The sequence below is a fragment of the Lissotriton vulgaris genome, chromosome 7 (genome assembly GCF_964263255.1).
Source record: "Lissotriton vulgaris chromosome 7, aLisVul1.2, whole genome shotgun sequence".
Taxonomy (NCBI): domain Eukaryota; kingdom Metazoa; phylum Chordata; class Amphibia; order Caudata; family Salamandridae; genus Lissotriton; species Lissotriton vulgaris.
In genome coordinates, this window is record NC_141695.1 from 935,627,067 (window position 1) to 935,643,635 (window position 16,569).

The window sequence follows — 16,569 nt, forward strand, 5'->3', positions numbered from 1 at the left end:
TCCGAAGCTCAAACACAGATTTCCAGCACCAAGTTCTACAGTATACCCGAATGACCACATGAGTATATATATTAGCTGCCCTTCATGTGTAAAAACAACAACCTAAAGCTTTCATAGCCCTGTAATACTACAGCTACAACACTCCACTGAATGTACAACAAACATTCATATTCGCAGAGATGCGTCATGTCCACCATCTTTTATGTGTTGAACTATGGATAAATGAAGGATCAGTGATTCCCCGTACCTTCCATGTTGGCCATGTTGTGAGACTTCACAGACATAATCACACATTTGTGTTTAAGACCCGGGTGACGGCAGCACTACAACACAGACACCTGAATCAGTTGATTTCTCATATAGTTCACGACGGAGCCACGCCCATAGCTCCAGTGTCATTGTTCACAGCCTCGCGCGGCACTGGCATACGTCAGGCCAGCCCACTCTGCTTACGCTTCCAGGAAAACACAAAAACGCTACATGGCCCAGATTTACATTGTAGTGATTTCTTAGTTTATTTATTTAGTAGTTTGTAAAGCGCATAGCTACCTCCAACGGAGGTGTCCCGGCGCTGAAGACAGTATCTCGAAAGGGTCAGAGGGATGTAGGAGGGAGTGGGTAGATTAGATGAGGGAAAAGAGCCAGGTCTTGAGTTTTTTCGGAATAGGGGTTCTGATGTCAGGAATCTTAGCTCTATAGGAAGGTGGTTCCACAGTTTGGAGGTGGCCACTGCAAAGGCCCTTTCTCCCGTACGTGCCAGGTGGAAACGGGGGCAGATAAGACGGAGATGGTTAGATCTGAGGTTTTGGGGTGCTTGTGAGAACTTCATTCTACGACGCAGGGAGGTAGGGCCTCGATCATTAAGAGCTCTGAAAGCCAGGATTAAGGCTTTAAATTGAATACGTAGTCTCACTGGGAGCCAATGAAGTTTGATCAGATGAGGTGAGATGGAGTGGCGATAGGGGATGTTGCAAATCAACCTGGCTGCTGCATTCTGGACTGTCTGTAGTTGGTTTATGAGATACGCCGGGGGCACCTGCATACAGACTATTTGCGTAGTCCAAATGAGCGGTGATGAGGGCATGGACTACTGTCTTAAGTGAGTCTAGTGGCAGATAGGGGATGATTTTTTTTATCATGCAGGGTTTTCGAAGCAAGACAAGGTGACTTTGCAGGAGAGGGCAGTGTCAAATTGGGAGCCTAGGTTACGGGCAGCTTGGACTGGTACCGGAGGCGGGTTAAGTTCAATCGGCCACCAAAGAATGGGAGGAGTGGGAGATTTCTGATTAAAAAATAAGACTTCCGTCTTATCTGTATTAAGTTTTAAGTTGTTAGAGGACATCCAGGTGGCGATGTTCATCATGCAGTGGCGAAAGTTGTGGAATGATTTTTCGGAGTGGTCTTTGAAGGAGAACACTAGCTGGGTGTCGTCAGCGTAAATAATTACTCTGACGCCCCAGAATTCTACCACTTTTGCCAGTGGTTTAAGATACACATTGAATAGGAGCGGGCTGAGGGCAGAACCTTGAGGAACGCCCCAAATTAATGGTTTCTTGGTAGAAAGGAAGGAGCCCAGCATCACCTGTTGAAATCTGTTTGTAAGGAAAGATTTAACCCAAGCGAGGGGAGTTCCGCTGACACCTACCTTTTGCAGGCGAGCAAGTAGTATGTCGTGGGAGATGGTGTCAAATGCTGCGGATAGGTCGAGGAGGACCAGCATGGCCTCCTCTCCCCTATCAGTGAATTCTCGAATTGACTCGGATACCTCAAGTAGAGCTGACTCGGTACTGAAGTCCGGTCTGAATCCTGATTGGGAATCATGGAACAGCGAGTTTGACTCTAGGTAGTTGGACAGCTGCTCTTATACCGCTTTCTCGAGCACCTTGGCAGGCTTGGGTAGGAGTGAGATTGGTCGGTAATTGCTCAGGCAGGTCGGATCGATGCCTGCTTTTTTTAAAATTGGAATTAGCATTGCGTGTTTCCAGGCGGAAGGGACAATACCTGAGTATAAGGAGGAGTTCATATTTCAAGTAGGGGGTTAATAACTAAAGGGGCTGTTTCGTTCATGATTAAGGCCTGGGCTGGGTTCAATGGTGAGCCTGATTTACATTTCAAAAATAGATTCAGGGCATGCTCCTTGGTGAGTGGTTGAAAAGCAGTAAATGCATTCGTGCAGATGATGGTAGGGTCTTCAGTAATCTCGGTACCGTTCTGAAGAATAGTTGCCGCAATGTTAGCAATTTTGTTTTCAAAAAAATCTGATAAATCTTCACTAAGTGCTTGGGACGGGGATACTGGGGCGGAGGGAGCAGTGGGATTAGTAAAATCTTTAACAATGTTTAAGAGGGCTTTGGTAGAGTTTTTTGCATTGGCAATAGTTTCTGCAAAATAGGTGCTCATAGAGTTGCGTTTGAGTTTTGCGTTTGAGTTCAAGGTCTAGTTGTCAGAACGGCACAAACACACGCCCTCATGGCTGGTATACACCCACACCACACCCATCCAGCACAGGCGTCACAACACACGTGATCCTACCAATAAAAAAGACAGGGTGCACGTGTTCTACGCCATTTTAGAGTTGCTTCCATTGCAAGCGCTGTGATGGCTCAACCTGGTGGTTCGGACACCTCATGTAGGCCCTAACTACCGAACAGGGGGGCCCACTACCATGTGTGGGTGAAAAACCTGCGATGATGATGGGTGCACGAGTATGTCCTTTTCCATAGCGATATCAAGACTCAACAACAAATGTGAGACTTCTTGGTGGCAGAGCAGGAATGCATGATGTAGAAGGTGCTCTGTCCACAAAAAGGTGAGTAGAGAGGCCTGAGTGCGCACCGGAGGGAGTAGATGCAATACAGCAGACTGGATACAAAAAAGCAACGCAACGATTTAGGCGTACACAGTCCTACATATCCTATCTTATTGCATTTGTATTTTTTTTCCTATAGCAGGAAATCGCTCCCTCATGCCTAGCGAAGTAGATGAGTATTTCTTTTTTCTACTATGTACAAAGAAATGTATCATCTTATTTTGACAACCTTTCCTTTCTCAATTCATTTAACACTTGCACCTCCGTTGGTGAGCGCAGTCCAGGTCATGCCTTCTTTAAAGTGGACAGCACTTCTCACGCAGCGCGAGACATTTTCTATATAAAAAAACGGGGATATGAACCTAACCTATGAATGACACATGCTCGTGTGTGTCTGTTTTCTTCTGTGCTAAACCATTGGTCTTTGCATGCGACTTATTCTAAAAGACTGCATGCAATTGGCCAGAGATGGGCGCATTGCTCCGTCCATGACCTATTGGTATCTATTACGCGCTTGCTTCTCGTATTAGACTCCAATAGCACATGAGGTTTCAATTATTGTGCCCAGACACTGGCGTGATGATTAAAACCGCGTATATGACTGCGCACTACTTGTTTTCTATAACCGGATGCAAAACATTACTACTCTACTAATTGTTCATAAATCAAAGCCCATTAAACAAGTTGGAACCGTACAAATGATTGTATTTTTAATGGGGCCAACAGCCCGACACCGCCAGGGGCAATCTGTACCTCCATCTCTCTGGCTTCCCCCATGCTCTGATTTCGCCCTCTCCTCTTCTATAACTCCACCGGTATTCCGCACTCTGTCTTCCCTGCGGGGGGCCTCACAATAGCCCACCCCCCCCTGCTCTCCCTTTCTCTCCAGTGTGAGTGGCAGCTCAGCGGCACCAGGGCCCGACCGGCAACACACGGTTCCAGCCCTTGTGTTATTGTATTTGCGGCCGGCCCTCTTCGTAAATCGAGCCCCAGGCTCAAGACAGCGAGTGGGCCCAAAAAGTCGAGAGGCATATCTCCGGTGTCGCAACAGGGTCAGAGTCACCTAAGCTTACGCTGCATACCATTCGCAGACAGGCGGCAGGTTCAGCAAATCAGGATTATTGCCAGGATATTAGGGCAGAAGGCCAGGTCCGGCGGGGCTCAGCACTCACGTGGCCATCTTGGACCAGCGCGTAGCTCCTCCCCCCACTGTCTCATTTTAAATACCATCTATACCATAAGATAGGCCTAAGCCTACGAGCAGCGCTGCTTTACAGACTCCTGTTGAGGGTGATTCTGTGGGAGGGGTGGGGTGTACTACCGTGAGTAATGATGTTATCTCTCACCTCATTCAATCACATCGATGTAATTTTAAGGACCTACTGGACCGTACTATATACATTAGCAAGCAACAACCACTGCTCTAAGACACGTGACGTTAGCTTTTAGGACACTTTAGTTACTTCCTTACTGAGTGTACATGCACACAGGGTCCCGCCACTGCATTACACGTGAACATTAAGCTTCTAGCATATGCTCTATTGCTATGTATATTATCATTAACATGGTATATTATAATTTTACCTTGTGTTTTCTCGTGCATTCCAACTCCTCTTTGAACCATGATTATCACTAACGATTAATCGTACTTAAAAAAAAAAAGGATGCACTCAACTCCTATTTTCTATCAAGTATAAAATAAACATTCATTTACCTGCAAACGTTTCTACCATTAAATTACTTCTCTCTTTACAGAGATAAATTAATTGGTTAAGAGAGGCTGAGCGGGAACTCTCGCCTACAATGATGCCCTGAGCATACTAACACCTTCAAGGCAGTTTCAAGACACCGTTCCATTGTGTAGACCTGCTCGTGGGAAACACCAGTGGTAGCTTGTTATGGCAGGAATTAGAAAATCAACATAATTCTGCCGCAAACAAATATCTGACAGGCGCTCTGGAGCAAACATGCACGGTAACCTTGTGGGAAAAAAACCTACCATTCACGTCCTTTAAACAGGTTCTAAAGAAAGTGGCCAAATTTCATTCATTAATTACGGATAAAGCCATCTTTTCTGCCCGCTCCCACTCATGGACCGTGATTAACAGCTATAACAATCTCATCCCGGCTACCTACCTGGCATCAACATACTCCGTGTTTTAAAAAAAAAAGGCTGATGGCAGTGAGATTCGGCAAATTACCAACTCTGGCTGACGAACCTGTCTGGAAACGCTCAGAAGCAAACAACTGCCGACTATGTGGCACTACAAAAGAAGATATAATCCATATTATATGCCACTGCAAAACACTGACCCAGGAGCGAACACTCTTTCTAAAGAACATTTTTAAGGCCAAAGGTCTACGCACCTACAGATCTGCCATCATTGGTGCCTTAGACTCAACAGACCCAATAATTAATTGCAAATTTATAAAATTCTTGATAGCCTTTGAAAAGTGGCTGAAAGCTCTTGATATTTTAAAATAAGATGCTCAGTATTGGTCACAATTTTAACCACGACCAATTGGATAAAGCTCCTACCAGTATCATCTTAAATTTTGCACTTTTAACTGTTCTATGTAGAAATTTTACTGATTTTATTGTAATGCTAAATTCTCTTCCATCTTTGTTTTGTTATGGTTTTAATTAACTAAACAATAAAGTTTATTATTATCACTCCCCCAGTGGTAGCAGGTGAGCTGTGAAGCCTCAGTGTGTAAGACCTACAATTGAGCACATTGCTGGGTAGGGACTGGGGTGCAGCACTCTGGGTGCACAGGTTCATACTGTAGTGTAGCTCCTATTTTCCCAATAGGCTCTGCACATTGAAATAACATAAACAGCAGTGTAGACATAGGACTGAGGTCATCTAGGTCTCTACTGACTATGTTAAACTTAATTTAGGTTTGCGCCAGCTAGCTCAGAGGTCACTGGAAACTTTCCTGAATGAATAGGGATGAACAACCTTCCCTGGCTCAGACAAGAAGGGATTCAGTTTCCGACAACCGCATAAACATGACAACTTTGCTCCCTCAAAATAAGAGTATATCTCTAGAGTTGTGTGAAAACAATAGACAGCTATTTCACTCAGTCAGCAGTGCATATTTAGTTTCACCAGAATGCAGAGAAATAGAGAGACGGGCGTTTTCAATAAAAAGGTGTTATTTATTGAGCAGTCTTCCTTCTCATGCAAGAGAAATGAATTGCCACAATTGCAATACTTAAAGTAAAGTAAAGTGCGTACAGTAAAAACTACTATTATGAAATAATACTGTAAAAGCATTGATACAGTTTCTTAGCCATATGATACTTTAAAATGGATAAAATATATACATACATATATACATTGACTAAAAGGCTCAACTGGTGCTTCTAACTAAGCCTACCCCCGGTGTACTTGACCTAAGCCTAATACTTTGGGAAGGGATGAGTAAGTACCAATGTTAAGTTAAGTTGGTTAAGATAATTTTGCCAAGAATCTGCATCAAGAATTCTCTTAAGGGTTTAGTCAGCTCCATACCTTGGTAATAGAATGTGGGAGGTCTGGTATCTCTTTCCTCAGGACTCGATATTCCAGCAACCCGCAAGGGGAGGCTGGAAACACCGGAGCTGGATTTTCTCGGCTGCAGAAAAAGACAGCGCCTCTCAGTGCGTCAAACAGGAGGGGCGGCTTCCGCAGGCACTCGCCTCAGCTGGGCTCTCGGGCAAGTAGATGGCCGCTCTGCTCCAAACCACCGTGTGTTTGCTTAAGGCAACTGTTGGTATTTTATACCTGAAAGGTGCCGGGTTTGACGTAAGGTTGGACATAAGACGTCATCAAGAACTAACAGTTCTTGCAGGACTTCAGGAGTTCTTGTTCAAATTGAAACAAAAGCAGGGGGGTTTTCCCGGGCTGCTGGAGGCTTGGTTTGTTTAAAGAACGCGTTGTGCTTTCTAGGAATCGATGGGAGTAGCCGTGCTGTGCTTTGGATTGCATGGGCTATTACTGAATATGAATCTGATTCTTATGCCTTTGTCAGGATATTATTGATTATAACCCCACAAGGGCATAAATCGGGAATATCGAATTAGGGTCCTAGATATGAACACGACAATACAAGCGATTTTCCAGTAAGTAATAATGTAGGAGTATATTATCAAACAACTACGATCTCTGGCTTCATGTATTTAATTTTAAGGACTTCTTAAACCACACTCTATCTCGCAGATCCCTGCGTCCTAGACAAACGAATGACGAACAGTAAACACTAAAGACTGAGTGCAAGAAGCCTACGCTCTATCTCCTCCTGCCTCTATGCTTTTAACTCTCTCTCCCCTTCTCACTTCCACCCACTACCCTACCTTCCATTTTCAATTTGATCCTTTAATTCCAACTAGCTTTTTTATCTCTTCGACATACCACACATACTTATATTTCATTTTAGTTTTGCAGGTTACCTAGCTGCTACCACTGGAGTAGGCAAATTGTTCATGGGGTTTTGTAATGCCAGTGGCTATTGCTCGCACCCTCTCGAGGTTAATTCGAAGAGTTGTGTACTTCTTTTTGCTCCTAATGAACACAGTGTTCTGTTGTCTCTGTTTGCTTTCTTCTCTGTCACATAGAGTACTTAGGGTAAATATGACCGTTTCTGTACAGCCAACACCTTTGAACCCTACCCCCAAACTGCTTACTGCATGTTACCATAGTAACAGTTCATGGAACACCGAATTGAGCACACGTCACAAGTTCAGTACACAATGTTGCTAATCCAAACAGAAAGTGTGCTTGACTTTTAAAACATTTCCATAGGAACAGTTAATCGTAGCTACAGCCTCTGTTAAAGAGCTGGTAAAGAGTCAGTCCCGGTATTACACTTCTAGTTATAAACATCATTCTTTTCTTAGGAAAACTTTGAGCCCCGTATGTTTACAAATTAAGGGGTATAATTTTAACAGCTTCTTTGTAAATATGCCACAAGTATTGTGTTAAAGTCACATGTGAAGTAGGCACGGAAGGGTACAGAGACGTTTTGTAGTCTAGGAGATGTGCACCTTCCCGAGATTTATTTACTAATTGTTCGAGGAGTTCGAGGCAAATAAGTCCAGGAATTGTCATACTCAGGATCTTTATTTTAATATGCAGGGTGTGCCTCGGCAGTTTCTGAAGCCTCAGTGGTGCTAGTCAAATTATGTCAGAAGAAGAAGACGTATACACTCAGCTATTTTTTATTATCCTTTATTAAAATTAAAATAAATAAATAGAAACTTAACTTTAATAGAACAATATTATTAACAAAACGTGGCCACTTTTTCACTCCTTTTCTCTCTTTACTTTTCGTGGGCAAAAAAGGCAATATTTATGGGTACCTTATATACTTTGGTGTGGCTCGCTTATTAGTCCTTCTTCTGTACCTAGACACAATCAAATCGATTGTATAAGTGTAAGGATACAAGTCTGACAGTACAGGCTGATATTAGCTCAGTCTTATTTGTATTTCTTAACTTACTGGAGTCTTTATGCATCTATTCCGATGACTCCCTACTTGTATTCGTGTTTTCAAACAAAGTCAGCAACAAATGGTATTGGGTGCTTTTAGTTCACCCTAAAAACAAATAAATTGTAATTGTTTAACCCCTTCGCTGCGTCGGCAATTCTGCCGCAGCGCTAGGGGGGGGGGCCCGAGCAGCGCTCGCATGCTCGTGACGGAGCCGCTCCGTCACGAGCCACGGTTGCGCTGTGCTCATGATGGAGCGGTTCCGTCATGGCCCCGCCCGCTTAATAGAACGCGCCGCGCAGGCGCGGCGGCAGGGCCATGACAGAACCGCTCCGTCATGAGCACACAAGGGGTTAACTGGACAATGTATCTCACTATTTCAACATAGGACGAGCTCTCTGTGACATCTCTCTTACATGTGGAAATGGTTCCTCTTTAGCAAAGAACATTACATCCTCATCGTCGTTTCAAGTAGTCATAACTTCCTGGGGGGAAGTTTTAGTCTCTAATTCTTGCTCTGCATTTACAAGTGTGAACGCTTGTTTATTCATGATTAGTAAAACATGGGCATAGTGTCATTGTCTCCGTAATTTCAGTTGCAGCCGGTTTAATGTGCCATTACACATGCCTTTAGAGTGCCTTGTCAGTTACCAACATAGTGAAAGCTCCTTATTTCTTTGTTTTTATGTAATCGTAAGGAGCTTAGCGGTCCGCGCGTATCGGACCATCCCCCTCATAGTACTATCGTTTGGCACGAAAGTTTCATTTCATATCGCCGAATGACTTCACTTACATTTTAGAAGTATTCTTCGAGCCTTGATGCAGTTGTGGCGTCTCTCATCAAACAAGCATCAAGTTTTGCTTGTGCTGTCCCTGCTTATACAAGTATCTTCTTCCTGTTTGATATCCTATGGGATTATGGGACTTGTAGTAACATGAAGTTTAATAGTCATTCAGTATAAGATTTGTTTCACTGGATCAATCGCCAAAACTCATGTTAGCACTTGATTTAACTCAGTTAAATCATTTAGTCCGTTTCTTGTGCAGTGAAAGTTCAAAATTAGATACGCTTCTTTTTTAGCCAGCATATTTTTCACATTTCCTTCGCGTGGGGGCGGTTTAACACTGGACAGAACAGTCCATTCAAAGTCTCTTTCTGAATAGTTGTGATTAACAAAATGTTGTACCATCGGGGGCGGTCAGCACGCAATTCTTGATGCGCGATCGGTGTTGTACAATTCTCTGATTCACCTGTTGTGTTGTTTTCCCAATATATAGTTTGGAACAGGGGCATTTAATTGCATATATAATATTTCTTGTTTTGCAGTTGGTAAACTCATTGTGGGTCCATTTGATGCCATCCTGTGTAAACTATTGACCCTCAATCGTCATGCTGCAGACTGAACAGTTCCCACACTTTTGATGGCCTTGAATAGGAGGTAAATTCCACTGTGTACGCAGATCACTAGCTTTGAGGGGTGTTCGTCCCATATCGGCTCGGATTATCTTTTGACCAATGCTTTTGTTTTTATGCATGGCAAATAGAGGTTTTTCAATTGGAAAATCCAACTCCGATAGGAGGTGCCAATTAGATAAAATTATTTTCTTGTATTTATTGGTATGGGGGCCAAACGTGGATACACATACAAGTTTTTCCATAGGTGTTTCACTCTTTTAGTTAGCAACGTGTCTCGCGGGGTATACCAGGCTCTTTTAACAGCTTGTTTCAACAGCTTACGGGGATAACCTCGATCCCTTAGTTGGTCACTGAAGATGGATGCATTTGCCATGAAGTCTTCTCTGCGTGCACAGTTGCATCTGATTCTTAGTAACTGTCAATATGGTAAATAATTTTTCAGATTTTTGGGGTGAGAACTCTGATATTGTAATATAGTATTTCTATCAGTTGATTTCCGATGTAATGTCGTTGTTAATTTCTGGGTTTCTTCAAAGACTTCTACGTCGAGAAATGTCAGTGCTGAGCAGCTTTTTGTCATAGTAAACTTGATATCTGGGTGTCTTGTATTTAGCCATTCGTGGAATTGTGTTAGTCGTTTTCAAGTCCACTCCACACACACCAGATGTCGTCAATGTACCTATACCACTGTATGATACATTCACTGAAAGGATTGCTGTTGTCAATAAATCTTTTTTCAAACAAAGCCATAAAGAAAATGGCCATTTCGGGTGCGAAGGGACACTCCATTGCTGAGCCTTTCACCTGCATATAGAATGTGTTCTCGAATCTGAAGTAGTTATGCTTCAATGCAATGCGAGCCAGATCTAAGATGAACGCTGTAGGGACTCAGTGTGGTCTTGTGTGGGTTTCAAGGTAGACCTCCATTGCTTCAAGGGCCTCATCCTGGGGAATTTGTGTATAAAGCGATGTTACGTCAAAGGACACTAGCCACTGCGAAATACTGTTGAATGGTTGACCTTCGATTTTATTCAAGAAATCGGTTGTGTCCTGTAGGTAAGAAGGTACTTGGTTAATGAACTGCTTCAAGAAAATGTCAACGTATTTGGCAACCAGCTCTAGTACTGATTCGCACCCGGAGACAATCGGTCTCCCAGGGGGATCCATCATGTTTTTATGGATTTTTGGAAAAAAATAAATTACCAGGGTGCACGGATTGGTTTTGTTCAAGTACTCATACTCCTCTGGTCCCAGTATTCCTGCATCCAATCCCCATTTGAGTTTTTCTTTTATTTCGTCTTCAATTCTACGAGTGGCATCTTCACTCAGCGATCAATACCATTCTTTGTTCAAAATTTGTTTGTTAGCTTCTGCTACATACAGATGTCTGGCCCACACAATCAGGGCTCCAGCTTTGTCGGCGGGTTTTATAATCACCGATTCTTCATTCTGTAGTCTCTTGATCGCCTCATGTTGTTGTTTGGAGATGTTCATTTGGATGTACTGTTTTTGCTGCTCAAGGTGATAAATTGAGGACATGACTGCTTGTTCAAACGTGATCACTTGTTTGGGCATCAAGTGTGGTGGAGGGGTGAAAGTCGATCTATTAGTTAGACCAGAGGCTTCTTTGTTTCCTTCATATTCCTTTCCTCCGAAGAATACCTTCAATCTGATCTTACGAAAAAGATCAAGTGTCTCTATTTTTAAGTTTGCAAAGTCGGTCCGTGTGGAAGGGACACATTTTATACCCAGCTAAAGGACAGATTTCTCGGCTTGAGTAAGTACTTTCGATGATAAATTAACTATAGATGTAGTGTTCAGCTCTTGTAATAGTTCTTGTGAGTTCTCATCTCCCATTGTGGTTGTGGTGGCTTGAAGCGTACTCTGTTTCTCGGGTCGCCTTGTTCTAAAAAGCACCCTGTCTTTTTGATGGCCCTTCTCGGGGATTTGTGTCACCAGAAGAGTCCGAAGAGGATGACTCTGAAAAAGTAGTGATCCGGTTCTCAGATCTTCCTTGATATTGTGTTAGCGCTCTGCATGCTTCCACCTGAGAGTAGTAATCTTCCTTAAGATAAGGATATACAGTTTCAATATTGAAGTTTTTGGTATCTTTTTCAAATTTGTTGTCTTAAAGTTGATTGTGTTATCCTTAAACGTCTGTACTTCCTTTTCATTTTTTTCTAGCAATGTTTTAGCCTCAGAGTCAGTATGGTTGTTTCTAATGGCTGTAGTTATAATGTCGAGTTCTTCAGTTCTTTCTGACAGATGCGTGCTGCAGTCTCAATAGTATGGTCCATTAGGTCACGACTACACTTCGTGCTGGTGAAGCTAAATCCCTTTTTGTATTCGGGATCCTCAGTAAAAACCACGGGGATATTTTTTACTTGCTATCCCCATGGGATGGTCCCCGCTCTTAAGTGGGAAAGGAGGAAATGTCCATGTAGCTCAGTCCTGATGTGTTTTTTGCTGAACCGTATTAGTTTCTCAGACTCGTTTTGCTGTTTCGCTGTCCAGCTTAAAGTTATAGAGGAGAAGGGGGAAGGGTTGGACATTAAACTTTGAATGTGTGCTTCAGAGAATGAAACAGCAGTGTCCTGGGAGTACGCACCCCGAGACACAGCAGGAGCCGGCCCTGGGAAGTGGTGTTCCCCAGGACCCTCGACTGCTCCAGAATGGGGCCACGTGGCTCCTCTCCCACAATATAAGAAGCCCCGGAGGGTGGTGATCACCGGGGCTTTGAGGGACCTTTGAGCCCTATGACCCATTATTTTTAAATCCCCGAATAGTAGTGGTCCCTGGGGCTGGAGAGGGCCTTTAAGCCCCCCTACCCAAATATTTTACTGAGGGAGTACCTTTGAGCCCCCCTACCCATTGATTTTGTAGCACCGAGGGATGGCGGTCCCCGGGATACAGGGTCTCTCTGGACCCCTATCAAATTTAATATTTTAGACCCCGGGATTTGGCCCCAAGTAGCTCATTTTTAAACAAGCACTGGAGCCCACGCTTCACTTTTTTTTTTTACGGCAGATTCATGCACCCAGAGCACATTTCTCAGTTTTCCCGCCAAAAATGTTTTTAAATTGGGGGCCTAGGGGTCCTTGTGGGACCCCATAAGCAGGTCCTCATTTGAGATGTCATCAGTGATGTAATCAGTGATGTCACTGACCATGTCATGAATAATATATTATGTGATGTAATCAGCAGTGCATTGCGGAGGCGCGAGTTATAGTTAGCTGAACTAACTATAACAGCGGAATTTCTATGGTTTTGTAAGAGTGAAATGTTCAACTAACTATAACGTCCCTGAAACCTATGTTTTTTTCAGCGAATTTCAAACGTTATCTAAATGCTAATTTCTAACTATAACGTCCCTGAAATCTATGTTTTTTTCAGTCAATTTCAATGGTTTTTTCAAACGAAAATTTCTAATTATAATGTGCCTCAATCCTATGCTTTTTCAGCGAATTTCTAAGGTTTTATAATTGCTAATTTCTAACTATAAAATACCTATTAATTATCCTTGAATCCTGAAGGTCCCTGGTGGCCAAGTAGCCCACCAGGTACCTCCAGTAAGCTCCACAGAGCTGCGTTGCAGAGACATGTTCCTAGGCCCTGCTCCTTTTTACACCACGCTGCAAACGCGGCTTGTAGCAAACTGCTGCTCGGACGCTGAAGTCCACTTGTGTCCTGAGGACGTAAGAGGACCTCATTGCTACACCAGCACCCTCAAGATTCAAGGGGACTTAATCCCCCAATTTACAAAGCGCCAGGGGGTGTGTTTGTATACTTGTAATATCAAGCCCACCCCCTCACTGCACCACTGTGCAAATGCACCCCCTAGTGCATTGTAAGTTGGGGGATTAAGTGCCCTTGAATCCCGAGGGTCCTTGGGGGCCAACTAGCCCACCAGGTACCTCCAGTAAGTACCACAGAGCTGCTTTGCAGAGAGGTGTAAAAAGGGGGGTGGCCTCAGACCACCTCTCCGGAACACAGCCCTGGGGTGCTTACTGGCGTTACCTCGTGGGCTTGTTGGCCCCCAGGGACCATCAGGATTGAAGGGGAATTAATCCCTTAAACTTTAAACCTGCCATGTAGCGCATTTGCACAGTGGTGCAGGGAGTGGGCGGGGCCTGATTTCACAAGTGTGCAAACGCGCCCTGTAGCTTGTTTTAAGTCAGGGATTAAGTCTCCTTGAATCCTGAGGGTCCCTGGGGGCCAACTAGCCACCCAGGTACCTCCAGTAAGTGCCACTGCGCTGCGTTGCAGAGAGGTGGTCCGAGGCAGCGCCCCTTTTTACACCTCTCTGCATCGCAACTCTGTGGCACTTACTGGACGTATATATATATATATATATATATATATATATATATATATATATATATATATATATATATATATATTAGCCAAATATCTTTCGCAGGTTACCTCTGCCTCTTATGACGGCGGGCTTCCGGCCAGGTTGCGAGCCTAAATATTCCAGCACAATATCCTCACGGTTTCGCAAGAATGAACACCGAGCCCCAATTGTCGGTGAAGCAATTTTATTTCTTAAACAGCAGTGGCAAACATCACCAGACGCGTTTCGGAACCAGCCGGTTCCTTGGTCACGGGTCCGCGTCGGGTGATGTTTGCCACTGCTGTGTCACTGACCATGTCATGAATGATGTAATATGTGACATCATCAGCAGTGGATTGCGGGTGCCCGATATATAGTTATTGCAACTAACTATATATGCGAATTTCTATGGTTTTGTGCGAGTAAATTAAGGTTTTGTAAATGCTAATTCCTAACTATATATGGTCTATAACCTATGGTTTTTTCAGTGAATTTCAATGGTTTTTTAATAGCAAATATGAAAAGCTGTAAAATGTCAAGTACGTGGTAGGTAAAAACATTTTCGTATTTATGCACGCTGATGTGCTTTGAACGCTGCCCCCCCCTCCTCTTTTCTTTTAGGAGTATTCTCTCTTTGCAGATAGTGAAGGGTAGGTAACGTAAGCCTTTGCCCCAGTTGTAACCCGTCGTGCCTGCTTCCCTCTACATTTGATTGATTGTTATCCAAGCATTTACTGTTTTAGAATTGGGTGCTCTCATGCTGACGCCAGCTTCAATCTGAAACATCCAGAAACACTGTAGACTACCAATTCAATCAGTTCCGGTGGAGCCCCAACGTGACCCGGTAGAGAAGAACTTGCCCTCCCCTCTTTGACTGATTGTTCTTGTTGCCTGTCCCTTCTCTTGTCATTTAACAGAACTTTTTGGACTGCTGAAAGAGGTTGTATTCCGACCGCTGGTTGGTGGAGACATTTTCACTATATTCTGGACCTGCGTTGTCGCGTAATGCGTCATATGACGCGCCGCGTTAGCGCACCCGGAAGTGCTCCGGTGCGCAAGGCGCAGCTTCCCGGAAACGATCCAGAGCGCGGCGTGCAGCGCATAACGTAAGCATAACAGGTCATGTGACTTGTTAATAAAACTTTTCATTGGTTCATTTTACTTTTGTTATTCTAATGATGAAAGGCTTGGTTATATGACCTAAAAATAACGCTTTTCATTGCTTTCGAACATTTTTTTTTCCCCAAATGATGAAAGCCCCACCTTTTTTTTCTCACTCTGACTTGTAAAGCAAAGGACCCAGATGCATTTACAGTTTATCACTAACAATGTTCCAGGCTAATGTATTTTCCCGGGAAATTTACAACTGTCCTGCAAGTAAGATATTCCTTTTTCGAGAAAAAGGGCATTTCTTCGTCCCATGAGGGAGCCGTTGAGCAAAAGAGGCTCGGCCTGCTGTCTTAGTCGCTGATAGGCATGAATATCAGATTCTTATAGATCACTTTATGTTGCAGGAGTAGAAAACACAACAGCCCTTGACCATTTTTCTTTACTGCGTACCTGCGTATTATACCTTTTAACAGTCATGTAATTGGACTGCTTTATTTCACTTGCCTTTTACTGATTCGAAAACAGTGGCTATTATTCAAAACTTTACCAATGTAGGTACTACTACCATGTTTTTAAAAAAAAACCTTTATTGTGAAAATGTCAGTATACAAATACGGGCCTATAACCACGTGGGCCGGCCACGGAGCAAACTGGAATCGTATATGATGAGGGCACATTTACACTGTAGAAGAACGTAACGGGCGACCCATTAGATTGCAAGAACTAAGGTGTCTACCATTTACGGAATCGGTGGACGTACATTTTATAATTAAAGTACGACAGGGCCAGTTACAATAAAATTATCTAGACATACATTTGCGGGCAAGTACCATGGGTGACGTTAATTCGAACTTTCAATAGTACAGTAATCAATAACACATCATAACTTAATATCAATAGGGATGTCAAAATGTTCAATCAATTCTCGTCCCTGCTCGCCATGTGCTTCAAAACTGCATACATATCTCGTGATATCAAGGTTGGGCAACCAGTACACAACAAGGAGTTACGAGTCCCATTTATACCGGTGCCATTTTGGGCGCGGCCGGGCAGGTCCAGGATATAGTCAAACATAACAAATGAGGCTGACGTCTCTGAAGCAGTTGACGCACAGCAGGACATAGCAAATAAACATGAAGTCTCTGAAGCTGTTAACTCACTGCAGGACAAAACAAGTGAACCTGAAACCTCTGGAATAATTGTCGCTCAGAAGAACAACACAAAAAACTCTGTAGTGTCTGAGGAAAGTAAAACAGAGAAGGGCACTGTAGTTACAGACACACGTAACACTAATGACTTAACAAAGATATCGTCTGTCTATGAAGCAGCTGTCATGTTCACAGAATTGACAAAGAAGTGTGCAGACACCAATGCTATTAAGAAACACAAGGAAATCCCTAACGCATCTGCATTCTCGGAAGAGGT

At 43.5% G+C, this 16,569-nt stretch overlaps 1 protein-coding gene across 1 annotated transcript in view; it reads left to right on the forward strand.

The window, feature by feature from the left end:
* The window catches only part of LOC147702705 (uncharacterized), a 139,716-nt gene extending 134,230 nt beyond the window's left edge, over positions 1 to 5,486 (forward strand). Inside the window, exon 5 of the mRNA XM_086928821.1 lies at positions 4,565 to 5,486. Within this exon, the coding sequence (XP_086784947.1) occupies positions 4,565 to 4,570 (6 nt within the window). The 3' untranslated portion in view covers positions 4,571 to 5,486. The remainder of the gene's footprint in view (positions 1 to 4,564) is intronic.
* Positions 5,487 to 16,569: the final 11,083 nt, after the last annotated feature.